Source organism: Salvelinus fontinalis, chromosome 24 (genome assembly GCF_029448725.1).
Source record: "Salvelinus fontinalis isolate EN_2023a chromosome 24, ASM2944872v1, whole genome shotgun sequence".
Lineage (NCBI taxonomy): Eukaryota > Metazoa > Chordata > Actinopteri > Salmoniformes > Salmonidae > Salvelinus > Salvelinus fontinalis.
Window position 1 is genome coordinate 38,979,322 of NC_074688.1, and position 23,156 is coordinate 39,002,477.

The following is a 23,156-nucleotide window of genomic DNA, read 5'->3' on the forward strand; positions in this document are numbered from 1 at the left end:
TCTCTCTACCTCTCTGCTCCAACATGTCTCTGCATCTCTCTACCTCTCTGCTCCTTCATGTCTCTGCATCTCTCTACCTCTCTGCTCCAACATGCCTCTGCATCTCTCTCTACCTCTCTGCTCCAACATGTCTCTACATCTCTCTACCTCTCTGCTCCATCATGTCTCTGCATCTCTCTCTACCTCTCTGCTCCATCATGTCTCTGCATCTCTCTCTACCTCTCTGCTCCATCATGTCTCTGCATCTCTCTCTACCTCTCTGCTCCATCATGTCTCTGCATCTCTCTCTACCTCTCTGCTCCATCATGTCTCTGCATCTCTCTACCTCTCTGCTCCAACATGTCTCTGCATCTCTCTACCTCTCTGCTCCATCATGTCTCTGCATCTCTCTCAACCTCTCTGCTCCATCATGTCTCTACATCTCTCTCTACCTCTGCTCCATCATGTCTCTGCATCTCTCTCTACCTCTCTGCTCCATCATGTCTCTGCATCTCTCTCTACCTCTCTGCTCCAACATGTCTCTGCATCTCTCTCTACCTCTCTGCTCCAACATGTCTCTGCATCTCTCTCAACCTCTCTGCTCCATCATGTCTCTACATCTCTCTCTACCTCTGCTCCATCATGTCTCTGCATCTCTCTCTACCTCTCTGCTCCAACATGTCTCTGCATCTCTCTACCTCTCTGCTCCATCATGTCTCTGCATCTCTCTACCTCTCTGCTCCATCATGTCTCTGCATCTCTCTACCTCTCTGCTCCATCATGTCTCTGCATCTCTCTCTACCTCTCTGCTCCATCATGTCTCTGCATCTCTCTACCTCTCTGCTCCAACATGTCTCTGCATCTCTCTACCTCTCTGCTCCATCATGTCTCTGCATCTCTCTCAACCTCTCTGCTCCATCATGTCTCTACATCTCTCTCTACCTCTGCTCCATCATGTCTCTGCATCTCTCTCTACCTCTCTGCTCCATCATGTCTCTGCATCTCTCTCTACCTCTCTGCTCCATCATGTCTCTGCATCTCTCTCAACCTCTCTGCTCCATCATGTCTCTACATCTCTCTCTACCTCTGCTCCATCATGTCTCTGCATCTCTCTCTACCTCTCTGCTCCATCATGTCTCTGCATCTCTCTCTACCTCTCTGCTCCAACATGTCTCTGCATCTCTCTCTACCTCTCTGCTCCAACATGTCTCTGCATCTCTCTCTACCTCTCTGCTCCAACATGTCTCTGCATCTCTCTCTACCTCTCTGCTCCAACATGTCTCTGCATCTCTCTCTACCTCTCTGCTCCATCATGTCTCTACATCTCTCTCTACCTCTCTGCTCCAACATGTCTCTGCATCTCTCTACCTCTCTGCTCCATCATGTCTCTGCATCTCTCTACCTCTCTGCTCCAACATGTCTCTACATCTCTCTCTACCTCTCTGCTCCAACATGTCTCTGCATCTCTCTCTATCTCTCTGCTCCATCATGTCTCTACATCTCTCTCTACCTCTCTGCTCCAACATGTCTCTACATCTCTCTCTACCTCTCTGCTCCAACATGTCTCTGCATCTCTCTCTACATCTCTGCTCCAACATGTCTCTGCATCTCTCTCTACCTCTCTGCTCCATCATGTCTCTGCATCTCTCTCTATCTCTCTGCTCCAACATGTCTCTGTATCTCTCTACCTCTCTGCTCCAACATGTCTCTGCATCTCTCTCTATCTCTCTGCTCCAACATGTCTCTGCATCTCTCTCTGCAGGCAGACTTCAGTGAGCTGCTGGGGTTGAAGGACTACATGGGGGTGATGATGTTCATCACGTTCGCTGAGCGGGTGTTGCCCGTGTCAGACCAACGTGTGCACGTTACAGAGGAGCTGTTCGATGGGGTGGAGGTGGTGGTGTACCAGCCCAAACGGCAGGGTGGCGACACCGAGCTGAGGAGAGCAGTCATATACCTGCACGGAGGAGGATGGTGCCTGGGCAGTGCCAGTGAGTAGCCATTAGGTTCTTGGTAATTCATCCATCTACCAAGCAAGCAATTAGTCAAGGCGTATATCTATACAGTATATCCATCCATCCACTGATCCATTCACCCACATCCATCCATCCACTCATTGCTGCGGGTGATTCTTTGATCCACCTCTACGCAGACGACACCATTCTGTATACATCTGGCCCTTCTTTGGACACTGTGTTAACTAACCTCCAAACAAGCTTCAATGCCATCCAACACTCCTTCCGTGGCCTCCAACTGCTCTTAAATGCAAGTAAAACTAAATGCATGCTCTTCAACCGTTTGCTGCCCGCACCCCCCCACTTGCCCGCCTAGCATCACCTCTCAGGACGGTTCTGACTTAGAGTATGTCTACAACTACAAATACCAAGGTGTCTGGCTAGACGGCAAACTCTCCTTCCAGACTCATATTAAGCATCTCCAATCCAAAATGAAATATAGGATCGGCTTCCTATTTCGTAACAAAGCCTTCTTCACTCATGCTGCCAAATATACCCTCGTAAAACGGACTATCCTACCGATCCTTGACCTCGGCAATGTAATTTACAAAATAGCCTCCAACAATCTACTCAGCAAATTGGATTCAGTCTATCACAGTGCCATCTGTTTTGTCACCAAAGCCCCATATACTACCCACCACTGCGACCCACCACTGTGACCTGTATGCTCTCGTTGGCTGGCCCTTGCTTCATATTCGTTGCCAGACCCACTGGCTCCAGGTCATCTATAAGTCTTTGTTAGGTAAAGCTCCGCCTTATCTCAGCTCACTGGTCACCATAGCAACACCCACCCGTAGCACACGCTCCAGCAGGTATATTTCACTGGTCTTCCCCAAAGCAAACACATCTCCTTTGGCCGCCTTTCCTTCCAGTTCTCTGCTGCCAATGACTGGAACGAAATGCAAAAATCATTGAAGTTGGAGACTTATATCTCCCTCACTATCTTTAAGTATCAGCTGTCAGAGCAGCTTACCGATCACTGCAGCTGTACACAGCCCATCTGTAAATAGCCCATCCAATCTACCTACTTCATCCCCATATTGTTTTTATTTACTTTTCTGCTCTTTTGCACCCCAGTATCTCTACTTGCACATCATCATCTGCACATCTATCACTCCAGTGTTAATTTGATAAATTGTAATTACTTCGCTACTATGGCCTATTTATTGCCTTACCTTCTCTAGCCATTTGTACACACTGTATACAGATGTTTCTATTGTTTTATTGACAGTACGCTTGTTTACTCCATGTGTAACCCTGTTGTTTTGGTCGCACTGCTTTGCTTTATCTTGGCCAGGTCGCAGTTGTAAATGAGAACTTGTCCTCAACTGGCCTACCTGGTTAAATAAAAGTGAAATAAAACTATGAATTCATCCATGCACCCACCCGTCCACAATGTAATGTCGGAGAGGTTCATTGGGCTGATTGTCAGCACTGGGTATCCAGACAAGAAATAACCAGAGGCCCAAGCGATATGGGGGAAGGGAATGGGCCGGGTATATGCAAATTAAAGCTGCAATATGTCACTTTTTGCGCGACCTGACCAAATTCAGATAGAAATGTACGTTATAGATCTGTCATTCTTATTGAAAGCAAGTCTAATAAGCGGTACATCTGTCCTATGTGCTCTATTAGCACCACGTCTGTAGCCATGGAGTGCTTTGAAAGGCGGGTCATGGCTCACATCAACACCATCATCCCGGAAGCCCTAGACTCACTCGAATTCGCATACCGCACCAACAGATCCACAGATGACGGAATCTCAATTGCACTCCTCACTGCTCACCTGGACAAGAGGAACACCCACAGTATGTATAGAATGCTATTCATTGACTACAGATCAGCGTTCAACACCATAGTGCCCTCAAAGCTCATCACTAAGCTAAGGACCCTGGGACTAAACACCTCCCTCTGCAACTGGATCCGGGACTTCCTGACGGGCCGCCCCCAGGTGGTGAGGGTAGGCAACAACACATCTGCCAAGCTGATCCTCAACACGGGGGCCCCTTAGGGGTGTGTGCTCAGTCTCCTCCTGTACTCCCTGTTCACCCATGACTGCATGGCCAAGCAAAACTCCAACACCATCATTAAGTTTGCTGAGGACACAACAGTGGTAGTCCTGATCACCGACAACGATGAGACAGCCTATAGGGAGGAGGTCAGAGACCTGGCAGTGTGGGGCCAGGACAACAACCTCTCCCTCAACGTCAGCAAGACAAAGGAGTTGATCGTGGACTACAGGAAAAGATGGACCGAATAGGCCCCCATTCACATCAATCAATCAATCAAGTTTATTTTATATAGCCCTTCGTACATCAGCTAATGTCTCGAAGTGCTGTACAGAGACCCAGCCTAAAACCCCAAACAGCTAGATTGCAGGTGTAGCACGGTGGCTAGGAAAAACTCCCTAGAAAGGCCAAAAACTAGGAAGAAACCTAGAGAGGAACCAGGCTATGAGGGGTGGCCAGTCCTTTTCTGGCTGTGCCGGGTGGAGATTATAACACAACTATGCCAAGATGTTCAAAAATGTTCATAAGTGACAAGCATGGTCAAATAATAATCATGAATAATATTCAATTGGCTTTTCATAGCCGATCATTAAGAGTTGAAAAACAACAGGTCTGGGACAGGTGGCGGTTCCATAACCGCAGGCAGAACAGCAGCAAGGCCAGGCGGACTGGGGACAGCAAGGAGCCACCACGCCCGGCAGCCCCGACGTATGGTCCCAGGGCTCAGGTCCTCCGAGAGAAAGAAAGAGAGAAGAAGAAAATTAGAGAGAGCCAAGATTTTCAAAATGTTCATAAATGACAAGCATGGTCAAATAATAATCAGGAATAAATCTGTTGGCATCAACAGGGCTGTAGTAGAGCGGGTTGAGAGATTCAAGTTCCTTGGTGTCCACATCACCAACAAACTATCATGATCCAAACACACCAAGACAGTCGTGAAGAGGGCACGCCAACACCTTTTCCCCCTCAGGAGACTGAAAATATTTTGCATGGGTCCCATGATCCTCAAAAGGTTTTACAGCTGCACCATCGAGAGCATCCTGACAGGTTGCATCACTGCCTAGTATGGCAACTGCAAGGCATCTGACCGGAATGCTCTACAGAGGGTAGTAATACAATATTTTTACCTACAGTACCGGTCAAGTTTTAGAACACGTACTTATTCAAGGGTTTTTCTATATTTTTACTATTTTCTACATTGTAGATTAATAGTGAAGACATCAACACTATGAAATAACACATGGAATCATGTAGTAACCAAAAAAGTGTTAAACAAAATATATTTTATATTTGAGATTCTTCAAATAGTCACCCTTTGCCTTGATGATAGCTTTGTACACTCTTGGCATTCTCTCAACCAGCTTCAACTGGAATGCCTTTTCAGAAGTCTTGAAGGAGTTCCCACACTTGTTGGCTGCTTTTTCTTCACTCTGCAGTCCAACTCATCCCTAACCATCTCAATTGAGTTGAGGTCAGGTGATTGTGGAAGCCTGGTCATCTGATGCAGCACTCCATCATTCTCCTTCTTGGTCAAATAGCCCTTACACAGCCTGGAGGTGTGTTTTGGGTCATTGTCCTGTTGAAAAACAAATGATAGTCCCACTAAGCGCAAACCAGAAGGGATCATGCCGGCAGTATATACGTTATATCATTATTTCACAATGGTACAATGGTTCTCTACACTTTACTTGCTTGTTTTGTCACATAAACTGAAATTAGGCTAACTATTCACATTTTAGCAACCGGGAAATGGCAAAGCGATTTCTGCATAGTCCATCTTTAAATACTGTAGTATATACTATAGTTAAAAAATATATTTTTGCCCGACATTACTGTAGTATTTACAACAGTGTATTTTGTTGCAGATAGCACGATAGTATTTACTGTAGTAGTCTACAGTTTACTGTCGAATTCATATACACTCTGTTCACCCTTCACCTCTCCTGAGGAACACACACTCTGTTCACCCTTCACCTCTCCTGAGGAACACACACTCTGTTCACCCGTCACCTCTCCTGAGGAACACACACTCTGTTCACCCGTCACCTCTCCTGAGGAACAAACACTCTGTTCACCCTTCACCTCTCCTGAGGAACAAACACTCTGTTCACCCTTCACCTCTCCTGAGGAACACACACTCTGTTCACCCTTCACCTCTCCTGAGGAACACACACTCTGTTCACCCTTCACCTCTCCTGAGGAACACACACTCTGTTCACCCTTCACCTCTCCTGAGGAACTTACACTCTGTTCACCCTTCACCTCACCTCAGGAACACACACTCTGTTCACCCTTCACCTCTCCTGAGGAACAAACACTCTGTTCACCCTTCACCTCTCCTGAGGAACACACACTCTGTTCACCCTTCACCTCTCCTGAGGAACACACACTCTGTTCACCCTTCACCTCTCCTGAGGAACTTACACTCTGTTCACCCGTCACCTCTCCTGAGGAACACACACTCTGTTCACCCTTCACCTCTCCTGAGGAACAAACACTCTGTTCACCCTTCACCTCTCCTGAGGAACACACACTCTGTTCACCCTTCACCTCTCCTGAGGAACACACACTCTGTTCACCCTTCACCTCTCCTGAGGAACTTACACTCTGTTCACCCTTCACCTCTCCTGAGGAACACACACTCTGTTCACCCGTCACCTCTCCTGAGGAACAAACACTCTGTTCACCCTTCACCTCTCCTGAGGAACTTACACTCTGTTCACCCTTCACCTCTCCTGAGGAACAAACACTCTGTTCACCCTTCACCTCTCCTGAGGAACAAACACTCTGTTCACCCTTCACCTCTCCTGAGGAACTTACACTCTGTTCACCCTTCACCTCTCCTGAGGAACTTACACTCTGTTCACCCTTCACCTCTCCTGAGGAACTTACACTCTGTTCACCCTTCACCTCTCCTGAGGAACTTACACTCTGTTCACCCTTCACCTCTCCTGAGGAACTTACACTCTGTTCACCCTTCACCTCTCCTGAGGAACTCACACTCTGTTCACCCTTCACCTCTCCTGAGGAACACACACTCTGTTCACCCTTCACCTCTCCTGAGGAACACACACTCTGTTCACCCTTCACCTCTCCTGAGGAACACACACTCTGTTCACCCTTCACCTCTCCTGAGGAACAAACACTCTGTTCACCCGTCACCTCTCCTGAGGAACACACACTCTGTTCACCCTTCACCTCTCCTGAGGAACACACACTCTGTTCACCCTTCACCTCTCCTGAGGAACACACACTCTGTTCACCCTTCACCTCTCCCGAGGAACATACACTCTGTTCAAGCTGTTCAACACAGACACCGTGGTAACCCCCTGGTAACTAAAGGCAATTATTTGACATGCGACAAGTGTCATGTTGTGCCTGCAATCTGCTGTGTGTGTGTGTGTGTGTGTGTGTGTGTGTGTGTGTGTGTGTGTGTGTGTGTGTGTGTGTGTGTGTGTGTGTGTGTGTGTGTGTGTGTGTGTGTGTGTGTGTGTGTGTGTGTGTGTGTGTGTGTGACTTGCCATAACTACAAGCCTATTGAGCATGAGATGCGCAAGATACTATTGAGTACTTTGTAGCTGTTGACGATGTAAGATGCTGTTAGATAATATTGTCTCTGACGACTCTCTCTTCTCTCTCCTCTCGTTGTGTAGGAATGGGACCATACGACCTCCTAGCTAGGCAGATGGTCAATGATCTTACCTCTGTGGTCGTGTCTGTAGAGTGAGTATATATTTGATGTACTGTATATCTGTCTGGTATCAGTGTTCCATATGTTATACTGTATATCTGTCTGGTATCAGTGTTCCATATGTTATACTGTATATCTGTCTGGTATCAGTGTTCCATATGTTATACTGTATATCTGTCTGGTATCAGTGTTCCATATGTTATACTGTATATCCGTCTGGTATCAGTGTTCCATATGTTATACTGTATATCTGTCTGGTATCAGTGTTCCATATGTTATACTGTATATCTGTCTGGTATCAGTGTTCCATATGTTATACTGTATATCTGTCTGGTATCAGTGTTCCATATGTTATACTGTATATCTGTCTGGTATCAGTGTTCCATATGTTATACTGTATATCTGTCTGGTATCAGTGTTCCATATGTTATACTGTATATCTTGTCTAACAGGCTGCTGTGAAAGGACAGATAGGCAGAAGATGAACATCTGGTTGTTTACATTTGTAAAAGTGTGAAAAAGGCAGGTCTCTTTTCATTTGGAACACATACAGAGCCTTCAGAAAGTATTCATACTCCTTGACTTATTCCACATTTTATTGTGTTACATCCTGAATTCAACATGGTCTCTCACCCATCTACACACAATACCCCATAATACCCCCTGAATTCATCTACACACAATACCCCATAATACCCCCTGAATTCAACTACACACAATACCCCATAATACCCCCTGAATTCATCTACACACAATACCCCATAATACCCCCTGAATTCATCTACACACAATACCCCATAATACCCCCTGAATTCAACTACACACAATACCCCATAATACCCCCTGAATTCAACTACACACAATACCCCATAATACCCCCTGAATTCAACTACACACAATACCCCATAATACCCCCTGAATTCAACTACACACAATACCCCATAATACCCCCTGAATTCATCTACACACAATACCCCATAATACCCCCTGAATTCAACTACACACAATACCCCATAATACCCCCTGAATTCAACTACACACAATACCCCATAATACCCCCTGAATTCATCTACACACAATACCCCATAATACCCCCTGAATTCAACTACACACAATACCCCATAATACCCCCTGAATTCATCTACACACAATACCCCATAATACCCCCTGAATTCATCTACACACAATACCCCATAATACCCCCTGAATTCATCTACACACAATACCCCATAATACCCCCTGAATTCAACTACACACAATACCCCATAATACCCCCTGAATTCAACTACACACAATACCCCATAATACCCCCTGAATTCAACTACACACAATACCCCATAATACCCCCTGAATTCATCTACACACAATACCCCATAATACCCCCTGAATTCAACTACACACAATACCCCATAATACCCCCTGAATTCAACTACACACAATACCCCATAATACCCCCTGAATTCATCTACACACAATACCCCATAATACCCCCTGAATTCAACTACACACAATACCCCATAATACCCCCTGAATTCAACTACACACAATACCCCATAATACCCCCTGAATTCATCTACACACAATACCCCATAATACCCCCTGAATTCATCTACACACAATACCCCATAATACCCCCTGAATTCATCTACACACAATACCCCATAATACCCCCTGATTTCATCTACACACAATACCCCATAATACCCCCTGAATTCAACTACACACAATACCCCATAATACCCCCTGAATTCAACTACACACAATACCCCATAATACCCCCTGAATTCAACTACACACAATACCCCATAATACCCCCTGAATTCATCTACACACAATACCCCATAATACCCCCTGAATTCATCTACACACAATACCCCATAATACCCCCTGAATTCAACTACACACAATACCCCATAATACCCCCTGAATTCATCTACACACAATACCCCATAATACCCCCTGAATTCATCTACACACAATACCCCATAATACCCCCTGAATTCAACTACACACAATACCCCATAATACCCCCTGAATTCATCTACACACAATACCCCATAATACCCCCTGAATTCATCTACACACAATACCCCATAATACCCCCTGAATTCAACTACACACAATACCCCATAATACCCCCTGAATTCAACTACACACAATACCCCATAATACCCCCTGAATTCAACTACACACAATACCCCATAATACCCCCTGAATTCAACTACACACAATACCCCATAATACCCCCTGAATTCAACTACACACAATACCCCATAATACCCCCTGAATTCAACTACACACAATACCCCATAATACCCCCTGAATTCATCTACACACAATACCCCATAATACCCCCTGAATTCAACTACACACAATACCCCATAATACCCCCTGAATTCAACTACACACAATACCCCATAATACCCCCTGAATTCATCTACACACAATACCCCATAATACCCCCTGAATTCAACTACACACAATACCCCATAATACCCCCTGAATTCATCTACACACAATACCCCATAATACCCCCTGAATTCATCTACACACAATACCCCATAATACCCCCTGAATTCATCTACACACAATACCCCATAATACCCCCTGAATTCAACTACACACAATACCCCATAATACCCCCTGAATTCAACTACACACAATACCCCATAATACCCCCTGAATTCAACTACACACAATACCCCATAATACCCCCTGAATTCATCTACACACAATACCCCATAATACCCCCTGAATTCAACTACACACAATACCCCATAATACCCCCTGAATTCAACTACACACAATACCCCATAATACCCCCTGAATTCATCTACACACAATACCCCATAATACCCCCTGAATTCAACTACACACAATACCCCATAATACCCCCTGAATTCAACTACACACAATACCCCATAATACCCCCTGAATTCATCTACACACAATACCCCATAATACCCCCTGAATTCATCTACACACAATACCCCATAATACCCCCTGAATTCATCTACACACAATACCCCATAATACCCCCTGATTTCATCTACACACAATACCCCATAATACCCCCTGAATTCAACTACACACAATACCCCATAATACCCCCTGAATTCAACTACACACAATACCCCATAATACCCCCTGAATTCAACTACACACAATACCCCATAATACCCCCTGAATTCATCTACACACAATACCCCATAATACCCCCTGAATTCATCTACACACAATACCCCATAATACCCCCTGAATTCAACTACACACAATACCCCATAATACCCCCTGAATTCATCTACACACAATACCCCATAATACCCCCTGAATTCATCTACACACAATACCCCATAATACCCCCTGAATTCAACTACACACAATACCCCATAATACCCCCTGAATTCATCTACACACAATACCCCATAATACCCCCTGAATTCATCTACACACAATACCCCATAATACCCCCTGAATTCATCTACACACAATACCCCATAATACCCCCTGAATTCAACTACACACAATACCCCATAATACCCCCTGAATTCAACTACACACAATACCCCATAATACCCCCTGAATTCAACTACACACAATACCCCATAATACCCCCTGAATTCAACTACACACAATACCCCATAATACCCCCTGAATTCAACTACACACAATACCCCATAATACCCCCTGAATTCAACTACACACAATACCCCATAATACCCCCTGAATTCAACTACACACAATACCCCATAATACCCCCTGAATTCAACTACACACAATACCCCATAATACCCCCTGAATTCAACTACACACAATACCCCATAATACCCCCTGAATTCATCTACACACAATACCCCATAATACCCCCTGAATTCAACTACACACAATACCCCATAATACCCCCTGAATTCATCTACACACAATACCCCATAATACCCCCTGAATTCAACTACACACAATACCCCATAATACCCCCTGAATTCATCTACACACAATACCCCATAATACCCCCTGAATTCAACTACACACAATACCCCATAATACCCCCTGAATTCAACTACACACAATACCCCATAATACCCCCTGAATTCATCTACACACAATACCCCATAATACCCCCTGAATTCAACTACACACAATACCCCATAATACCCCCTGAATTCAACTACACACAATACCCCATAATACCCCCTGAATTCATCTACACACAATACCCCATAATACCCCCTGAATTCAACTACACACAATACCCCATAATACCTCCTGAATTCAACTACACACAATACCCCATAATACCCCCTGAATTCAACTACACACAATACCCCATAATACCCCCTGAATTCAACTACACACAATACCCCATAATACCCCCTGAATTCATCTACACACAATACCCCATAATACCCCCTGAATTCAACTACACACAATACCCCATAATACCCCCTGAATTCATCTACACACAATACCCCATAATACCCCCTGAATTCAACTACACACAATACCCCATAATACCCCCTGAATTCAACTACACACAATACCCCATAATACCCCCTGAATTCAACTACACACAATACCCCATAATACCCCCTGAATTCAACTACACACAATACCCCATAATACCCCCTGAATTCAACTACACACAATACCCCATAATACCCCCTGAATTCAACTACACACAATACCCCATAATACCCCCTGAATTCAACTACACACAATACCCCATAATACCCCCTGAATTCAACTACACACAATACCCCATAATACCCCCTGAATTCAACTACACACAATACCCCATAATACCCCCTGAATTCAACTACACACAATACCCCATAATACCCCCTGAATTCAACTACACACAATACCCCATAATACCCCCTGAATTCATCTACACACAATACCCCATAATACCCCCTGAATTCAACTACACACAATACCCCATAATACCCCCTGAATTCTTCTACACACAATACCCCATAATACCCCCTGAATTCAACTACACACAATACCCCATAATACCCCCTGAATTCATCTACACACAATACCCCATAATACCCCCTGAATTCAACTACACACAATACCCCATAATACCCCCTGAATTCAACTACACACAATACCCCATAATACCCCCTGAATTCATCTACACACAATACCCCATAATACCCCCTGAATTCAACTACACACAATACCCCATAATACCCCCTGAATTCATCTACACACAATACCCCATAATACCCCCTGAATTCATCTACACACAATACCCCATAATACCCCCTGAATTCAACTACACACAATACCCCATAATACCCCCTGAATTCATCTACACACAATACCCCATAATACCCCCTGAATTCAACTACACACAATACCCCATAATACCCCCTGAATTCATCTACACACAATACCCCATAATACCCCCTGAATTCAACTACACACAATACCCCATAATACCCCCTGAATTCATCTACACACAATACCCCATAATACCCCCTGAATTCAACTACACACAATACCCCATAATACCCCCTGAATTCATCTACACACAATACCCCATAATACCCCCTGAATTCATCTACACACAATACCCCATAATACCCCCTGAATTCAACTACACACAATACCCCATAATACCCCCTGAATTCAACTACACACAATACCCCATAATACCCCCTGAATTCAACTACACACAATACCCCATAATACCCCCTGAATTCAACTACACACAATACCCCATAATACATGCTGAATTCAACTACACACAATACCCCATAATACCGCCTGAATTCAACTACACACAATACCCCATAATACCCCCTGAATTCAACTACACACAATACCCCATAATACCCCCTGAATTCAACTACACACAATACCCCATAATACCCCCTGAATTCAACTACACACAATACCCCATAATACCCCCTGAATTCATCTACACACAATACCCCATAATACCCCCTGAATTCAACTACACACAATACCCCATAATACCCCCTGAATTCATCTACACACAATACCCCATAATACCCCCTGAATTCAACTACACACAATACCCCATAATACCCCCTGAATTCATCTACACACAATACCCCATAATACCCCCTGAATTCATCTACACACAATACCCCATAATACCCCCTGAATTCAACTACACACAATACCCCATAATACCCCCTGAATTCAACTACACACAATACCCCATAATACCCCCTGAATTCATCTACACACAATACCCCATAATACCCCCTGAATTCAACTACACACAATACCCCATAATACCTCCTGAATTCAACTACACACAATACCCCATAATACCCCCTGAATTCAACTACACACAATACCCCATAATACCCCCTGAATTCATCTACACACAATACCCCATAATACCCCCTGAATTCAACTACACACAATACCCCATAATACCCCCTGAATTCATCTACACACAATACCCCATAATACCCCCTGAATTCAACTACACACAATACCCCATAATACCCCCTGAATTCAACTACACACAATACCCCATAATGACAAAGTGAAAACATGTTTTTTTTTTATACATATTTGCAAATTCATTGAAAATGAAATAGAGAAATATCTCATTTACACAAGTATTCACACCCGAGTCCATACTTTCTACCAGCATTCTTCAGTCTCTGTCAAGTTGATTGTTGATCATTGCTAGACAGACGTTTTCAAGTCTTGCCATAGGCCACTCAAGAACATTCAATGTCGTCTTGGTAAGCAACTCAAGTGTAGATTTGGCCTTGTGTTTTAGGTTATTGTCCTGCTGGAAGGTGAATTAGTCTCCCAGTGTCCCTTGTAAAGCAGACTGAACCAGGTTTTCCTCTAGGATAATGTCTGTGCTTATAGCTGTATTCCGTTTCTCTTTATCCCACAAAATACAACTGAATGTATTCAACTGAAATGTGTCTTCCGCATTTAAGCCAACCCCTCTGAATCAGAGAGGTGCGGGGGGCTGCCATTATCGGCATCCACGTCCACGGCGCCCGGGGAACAGTGGGTTAACCGCCTTGCTCAGGGGTAGACGACAGATTTTTACTTTGTCAGTTCGGAGATTCGATCCAGCAACCTTTCAGTTACTGGCCCAACGCTCTAACCTCTGAAGAGTTGTACTCAGTGATGTGTTGGATGTGGCCCAGACATTACGTTTTGTACAAGCATTTCGCTTCATCCGCGATAACATCTGCTAAATATGTGTATGTGACAATACAATTTGATTTGATCAAATTTAATTTGATCTGATTTTTATTCAGGACAAAAGTTTATTTCTTTGCCACATTTTTGGCAGTATTACTTAAGTGCCTTGTTGCAAACAGGATGCATATTAGGGAATATTTCTATTTCTGTATAGGCTTCCTTATTTTCACTCTGTCAATCAGGTTAGTATTATTGTGGAGTAACTACACTGTTGTTGCGCCATCCTCAGTTTTCTCATATCACAACCATTAAACTCTGTAACTGTTTTAAAATCACCATTGACCTGAGCAGCACTAGCGGTTCTGGGGGGGGGGGGGGTGCAGTGCCCCTGTGACAACAATTTTGGACCCCCTTGTGGCCCCCCTAACTGTGGAGTATGAAATAATTTTTACATAACAAATTTTTGCTGTCGTTCTTTTTTTACATCCGTTATTAGACCGTGGCAACGATGATGATTATGAACAAGGTATTTTGCCTGCTAATGCAGTGAAGAAAACAATATGACAATAATAACGTCTAATGTAACTGGCCCCTCTAACAGTACAACTGGCCCCTCTGACAGTACAACTGGCCCCTCTAACAGTACAACTGGCCCCTCTAACAGTACAACTGGCCCCTCTAACAGTACAACTGGCCCCTCTGACAGTACAACTGGCCCCTCTGACAGTTCAACTGGCCCCTCTAACAGTTCAACTGGCCCCTCTGACAGTACAACTGGCCCCTCTGACAGTACAACTGGCCCCTCTAACAGTACAACTGGCCCCTCTGACAGTACAACTGGCCCCTCTGACAGTTCAACTGGCCCCTCTAACAGTTCAACTGGCCCCTCTGACAGTACAACTGGCCCCTCTAACAGTACAACTGGCCCCAGCTTGCCCCCCCCCAGTTGAAATGGTCTAGAACCGCCACTGCTGAGCAGTTGCCTTCCTCTCCAGCAACTGAGTCAGGAAGGATGCCTGTGTCTTTGTAGTGGCTGGGTGTATTGACACACCATCTAATGTGTATTAGTCTTTCCATCCAAAGCCTAATTAATAACTTCACCATCCTCAAAGGGATACTCAGCATCTGCTCTTTATTTTATTTACACCATCGGTACCCTTCTTTGTGAAGCATTGAAAAGCTTTCCTGGTCGTTGTGCTTGAAATTCACTACTTGATTGAGGGACCTTACAATTTTATATATTACTGTCTCACCAGGCTTTTATTACTGTCTCACCAGGCTTTTATTACTGTCTCACCAGGCTTTTAAAAATATATAAAAATGTTACCTTTACTTAACCAGGCAAGTGAGTTTAAAACAAATTCTTATTTTCAATGACGGCCTAAGAACAGTGGGTTAACTGCCTTGTTCAGGGGCAGAATGACAGATTTTTACCTAATCCTCAGGGATTTGATTTTGCAACCTTTCGGTTACTATTCCAACGCTCTAACCACTAGGCTACCTGCCGCTTATTACTGTCTCACCAGGCTTTTATTGCTGTCTCACCAGGCTTTTATTGCTGTCTTACCAGGCTTTTATTGCTGTCTCACCAGGCTTTTATTACTGTCTCACCAGACTTTTATTGCTGTCTCACCAGGCTTTTATTACTGTCTCACCAGGCTTTTATTGCTGTCTCACCAGGCTTTTATTACTGTCTCACCAGGCTTTTATTACTGTCTCACCAGGCTTTTATTACTGTCTCACCAGGCTTTTATTACTGTCTCACCAGGCTTTTATTGCTGTCTCACCAGGCTTTTATTGCTGTCTCACCAGGCTTTTATTGCTGTCTCACCAGGCTTTTATTGCTGTCTCACCAGGCTTTTATTACTGTCTCACCAGGCTTTTATTACTGTCTCACCAGGCTTTTATTACTGTCTCACCAGGCTTTTATTGCTGTCTCACCAGCATTTTATTGCTGTCTCACCAGGCTTTTATTGCTGTCTCACCAGGCTTTTATTGCTGTCTCACCAGGCTTTTATTGCTGTCTCACCAGGCTTTTATTGCTGTCTCACCAGGCTTTTATTGCTGTCTCACCAGGCTTTTATTGCTGTCTCACCAGGCTTTTATTACTGTCTCACCAGGCTTTTATTACTGTCTCACCAGGCTTTTATTACTGTCTCACCAGGCTTTTATTACTGTCTTACCAGGCTTTTATTGCTGTCTTACCAGGCTTTTATTGCTGTCTCACCAGGCTTTTATTACTGTCTCACCAGGCTTTTATTACTGTCTCACCAGGCTTTTATTACTGTCTCACCAGGCTTTTATTACTGTCTTACCAGGCTTTTATTGCTGTCTTACCAGGCTTTTATTGCTGTCTCAGCAGGCTTTTATTGTTGTCTCACCAGGCTTTTATTACTGTCTCACCAGGCTTTTATTACTGTCTCACCAGGCTTTTATTACTGTCTCACCAGGCTTTTATTACTGTCTCACCAGGCTTTTATTACTGTCTCACCAGGCTTTTATTACTGTCTCACCAGGCTTTTATTGCTGTCTTACCAGGCTTTTATTGCTGTCTCACCAGGCTTTTATTGCTGTCTCACCAGGCTTTTATTACTGTCTCACCAGGCTTTTATTGCTGTCTCACCAGGCTTTTATTGCTGTCTCACCAGGCTTTTATTGCTGTCTCACCAGGCTTTTATTGCTGTCTCACTAGGCTTTTATTACTGTCTCACCAGGCTTTTATTACTGTCTCACCAGGCTTTTATTACTGTCTCACCAGGCTTTTATTGCTGTCTCACCAGCATTTTATTGCTGTCTCACCAGGCTTTTATTGCTGTCTCACCAGGCTTTTATTGCTGTCTCACCAGGCTTTTATTGCTGTCTCACCAGGCTTTTATTGCTGTCTCACCAGGCTTTTATTGCTGTCTCACCAGGCTTTTATTGCTGTCTCACCAGGCTTTTATTACTGTCTCACCAGGCTTTTATTGCTGTCTCACCAGGCTTTTATTGCTGTCTCACCAGGCTTTTATTGCTGTCTCACCAGGCTTTTATTGCTGTCTCACCAGGCTTTTATTGCTGTCTCACCAGGCTTTTATTGCTGTCTCACCAGGCTTTTATTGCTGTCTCACCAGGCTTTTATTACTGTCTCACCAGGCTTTTATTACTGTCTCACCAGGCTTTTATTACTGTCTCACCAGGCTTTTATTACTGTCTTACCAGGCTTTTATTGCTGTCTTACCAGGCTTTTATTGCTGTCTCAGCAGGCTTTTATTACTGTCTCACCAGGCTTTTATTGCTGTCTCACCAGGCTTTTATTGCTGTCTCACCAGGCTTTTATTACTGTCTCACCAGGCTTTTATTACTGTCTCACCAGGCTTTTATTACTGTCTTACCAGGCTTTTATTGCTGTCTTACCAGGCTTTTATTGCTGTCTCAGCAGGCTTTTATTGCTGTCTCACCAGGCTTTTATTACTGTCTCACCAGGCTTTTATTACTGTCTCACCAGGCTTTTATTACTGTCTCACCAGGCTTTTATTACTGTCTCACCAGGCTTTTATTGCTGTCTCACCAGGCTTTTATTGCTGTCTCACCAGGCTTTTATTGCTGTCTCACCAGGCTTTTATTACTGTCTCACCAGGCTTTTATTGCTGTCTCACCAGGCTTTTATTGCTGTCTCACCAGGCTTTTATTGCTGTCTCACCAGGCTTTTATTGCTGTCTCACCAGGCTTTTATTGCTGTCTCACCAGGCTTTTATTGCTGTCTCACCAGGCTTTTATTGCTGTCTCACCAGGCTTTTATTGCTGTCTCACCAGGCTTTTATTGCTGTCTCACCAGGCTTTTATTACTGTCTCACCAGGCTTTTATTACTGTCTCACCAGGCTTTTATTACTGTCTCACCAGGCTTTTATTACTGTCTTACCAGGCTTTTATTGCTGTCTTACCAGGCTTTTATTGCTGTCTCAGCAGGCTTTTATTGCTGTCTCACCAGGCTTTTATTACTGTCTCACCAGGCTTTTATTACTGTCTCACCAGGCTTTTATTGCTGTCTCACCAGGCTTTTATTGCTGTCTCACCAGGCTTTTATTGCTGTCTCACTGGGCTTTTATTACTGTCTCACCAGGCTTTTATTACTGTCTCACCAGGCTTTTATTACTGTCTCACCAGGCTTTTATTGCTGTCTCACCAGGCTTTTATTGCTGTCTCACCAGGCTTTTATTGCTGTCTTACCAGGCTTTTATTGCTGTCTCACTAGGCTTTTATTACTGTCTCACCAGGCTTTTATTACTGTCTCACCAGGCTTTTATTGCTGTCTCACCAGGCTTTTATTGCTGTCTCACCAGGCTTTTATTGCTGTCTCACCAGGCTTTTATTGCTGTCTCACCAGGCTTTTATTACTGTCTCACCAGGCTTTTATTACTGTCTCACCAGGCTTTTATTGCTGTCTCACCAGGCTTTTATTACTGTCTCACTAGGCTTTTATTACTGTCTCACTAGGCTTTTATTAACGTCTCACCAGGCTTTTATTACTGTCTCACCAGGCTTTTATTGCTGTCTCACTAGGCTTTTATTAACGTCTCACCATGCTTTTATTACTGTCTCACCAGGCTTTTATTAACGTCTCACCAGGCTTTTATTAACGTCTCACCAGGCTTTTATTACTGTCTCACCAGGCTTTTATTAACGTCTCACTAGGCTTTTATTACTGTCTCACCAGGCTGTCAAATTAACATCTTCACCTACAGTAGCAGCACTGTCACATCTTTATTTCTCCATCTCGCTCTCATCTAACCCCTATTTCTCTTTCATAACCTTTTACTCTCCCTTTTATCTTTTTTCAAGCACCTCTCTCGCTCTCTCGCTTTCTCAAAATGAGAGAGAAGAAGCACTTTGTACACCACATTACATCTGTGATTCCCTCTGTGAGAGTATGGCTGCATGTGTGTGGGGGGTACTGTATGTGTGCAAACTGCAAGCCAAATTCCTACCAACAATGTGTCGATGTTCCAATCTTGAAATGTGTTAGGCTCCAAACTCTTTTCATTTATTTCTTTGATATACGTTAATGTGCTGAGTCATTTGACTGTATTATGCAGTATCATTATATGACTTACCTTTCATCTCTAAACCCTGATTAGATAGATCCCATACAGTACACTGATCATACCGGATTAGGATGTTTTGCTTTAGTAATGTAGTGTACATAGTGTACATGACATTTATAGATTTGCATATTGTTATCATTTAACTGTAGCTACCTCAGCAGGTACAGACACTAGTTCTCAGGTAAGAGGACCTGAATTCTAACTGAGTTGACCTCTGACCCCCTCCCCTTGTGTCCACCCAGGTACCGCCTGGCCCCAGAGCACCACTTCCCTGTCCCGTATGAGGACGTGTACCGGGTAGTGAAGCACTTCCTCCAGAGGGGGGTCCTGGCCCAGTACTCTGTAGACCCAGGACGCATCGCTGTATCTGGGGACAGCGCCGGGGGAAACCTAGCTGCAGCCGTGTCCCAGCAGGTTAGATGATAGTGTGTGTGTCCCAGCAGGTTAGATGATAGTGTGTGTGTGTGTGTCCCAGCAGGTTAGATGTTAGTGTGTGTGTGTGTGTGTGTGTGTGTGTCCCAGCAGGTTAGATGTTAGTGTGTGTGTGTGTGTCCCAGCAGGTTAGATGTTAGTGTGTGTGTGTGTGTCCCAGCAGGTTAGATGTTAGTGTGTGTGTGTGTGTGTCCCAGCAGGTTAGATGTTAGTGTGTGTGTGTGTGTCCCAGCAGGTTAGATGTTAGTGTGTGTGTGTGTGTCCCAGCAGGTTAGATGTTAGTGTGTGTGTGTGTGTGTGTCCCAGCAGGTTAGATGTTAGTGTGTGTGTGTGTGTCCCAGAAGGTTAGATGATAGTGTGTGTGTGTGTGTCCCAGCAGGTTAGATGTTAGTGTGTGTGTGTGTGTGTGTGTGTGTGTGTGTGTCCCAGCAGGTTAGATGTTAGTGTGTGTGTGTGTGTCCCTGCAGGTTAGATGTTAGTGTGTGTGTGTGTGTGTGTGTGTGTGTGTGTGTGTGTGTGTGTGTGTGTGTGTGTGTGTGTGTGTGTGTGTGTGTGTGTGTGTCCCAGCAGGTTAGATGTTTGTGTGTGTGTGTTAGTGGCAATATTATCTATCCGCTGTTGTTTTAATTAGCTGAGATTAGGAGGAGCCATCCAAGACTGCAGTACAGTACAGAACAGTAAGTCTTATGGTCCTGTGTGTGTGTGTGTGTGTGTGTGTGTGTGTGTGTGTGTGTGTGTGTGTGTGTGTGTGTGTGTGTGTGTGTGTCTCTACAGCTGCAGCAGGATCCAGAACAGCAGCTGCAGCTGAAGGTCCAGGCCCTGCTCTACCCTGTGCTGCAGGCTCTGGACCTCAATACCCCGTCCTACCAGCAGAACCAGAACATGCCTATCCTACCCCGCACCCTTATGGTGCGCTTCTGGAGCGAGTACTTCACCAGCGACAAGACCTTCTTCAGGGCCATGATGACCAACACTCACAACAGCCCGGAGTCCGCTGCTCTGCTCAAATTCGTCAACTGGAGTGCCTTCCTGCCAGAGTCCTACCGGGGGACGTATAACTACAGCGTTCCGGTCGTGGCGTTTTCGGCGGGAGGGTCGGACGGGCCATCGCGCTCCATCGCTGACCCCCGGGCCTCGCCCCTGCTGGTCCCAGACGCTGCTTTACGCTCGCTACCCAAGGCCTACGTTCTGACGTGTGAGTATGACGTGTTGCGAGACGACGGGGTGATGTATGCTTCGCGCCTGCGTCGCGCCGGAGTCGAGGTGACGCACGAACACTACGCCAGCGGTTTCCACGGCGCCCTCATGTTCACGGTGTGGCCAACCGACTTCCTGATTGGACGCACGATGACGGAAAACTTCATCAAATGGCTGCAGCATAACTTGTAGAAAGCAGAAGAAAAGTTTTTCAATGTTCATTCCTGTTTCCCCTAGCAACTCAATAGCTGTTGTTTAGGTGCTGCTTAGATTCTTGTCTGTTTGGTTGTTTATTCAGTGACAGACAGTGTTTTTGTTTATGCTTGCAAACTGAGGGGTTTTCCACTCTATGGCACTGTGTCCCAACAACAACACCAGATACCAGTCAAAAACAGGTTTGTATTGATTTTCTAATCACCAAGGCAACCAATGAGGCAGAACATGAGGCAAAGCAACTGATACCAGATACAAGACATTTGATGAAGCCAAGTGTTCTACATTTGATTTCTGACATATCCATCTGATACTGCAGCTGAATCTCATCACATTAACTTCCTGGTTTTGTCATTAACTTCCTGGTTTTGTCATTAACTTCCTGGTGGCATGATGCTTGCAACACCAGGGTTGAGTGTTTGATTCCCATGGGGGACCAGTATGAAAATGTATGTGTTCATTACTTACTGTAAGTTGCTCTGGATAAAAGCATCTGCTAGAATTATATAAAACATTTTTAAAAAACGTACATCTTAAGGCTAGGTCGTTAACTCCTAAGGTTAAGGATAGACTTAAAACAAAAATCTCAAAAACAACTATCTATCACTGGATTCAAAGTTGCAACCTTTGGAATCAGAGGCAGATGCTTACGCCCATCTGCAGTCCCTGTCCACAACACTCTAGCAAAACTGTAACCTACTTGAAGGTAACAGTGCTCAATGTTGCCCCTAGTGGCCGGTGTCCGGTTTCCACGAATACTGACTTGTATCACTTGTTATTTAGTTGTGTAAAGTACTTCAGTAAAAATGGTCTAAAGTACTATTTAAGTAGGTTTTTTTCCCACATCTTTTACTTTTACTTCACTACATTCCTAAGGAAAATAATGTACTTTTTACTCCATACATTTTCCCTGACACCCAAAAGTACTCGTTACATTTTGAATGATTAGCAGGACAGGAAAATGGTCCAATTCACACACTTATCAAGAGAACATCCCTGGTCACCCCTACTGCTTCTGATCTGGCGTATTCACTTAAACACAAATGCATCGTTTGTAAATGATGTCTGAATGTTGGAGTGGTCTCCTGGCTATCCGTAAATAAATAAAAATACAATAAAATTGTGCTGTCTTCTTTGCTTAATAAAATAGTAAAAAAGTACTTGAGAAAAAGTCTAAAAGTATTTGGTTTTAAATATACTTAAGTATAAAATGTAAATGTAATGCTAAAATATACTTAAGTATCAAAAGTAAAAGTATAAATAATTTAAATGTCCAAAAAAATGTATACTTTAACTTTTGATACTAAACTATATTTTAGCAATACTTTTACGTTTTCTACTTAAGTATATTTAAAACAAAATACTTTTAGACTTTTTCTC

The 23,156-nt window shown here is 44.1% G+C and overlaps 1 protein-coding gene across 1 annotated transcript in view; it reads left to right on the forward strand.

Moving 5' to 3' along the window:
• The window catches only part of LOC129822415 (arylacetamide deacetylase-like), a 40,888-nt gene extending 17,989 nt beyond the window's left edge, over nt 1-22,899 (forward strand). The window contains exons 2-5 of the mRNA XM_055880683.1: nt 1,742-1,970; nt 7,657-7,726; nt 20,177-20,348; nt 21,141-22,899. Of these exons, the coding sequence (XP_055736658.1) occupies nt 1,742-1,970; nt 7,657-7,726; nt 20,177-20,348; nt 21,141-21,755 (1,086 nt within the window). The 3' untranslated portion in view covers nt 21,756-22,899. The remainder of the gene's footprint in view (nt 1-1,741; nt 1,971-7,656; nt 7,727-20,176; nt 20,349-21,140) is intronic.
• The last annotated feature ends 257 nt before the right edge of the window (nt 22,900-23,156 follow it).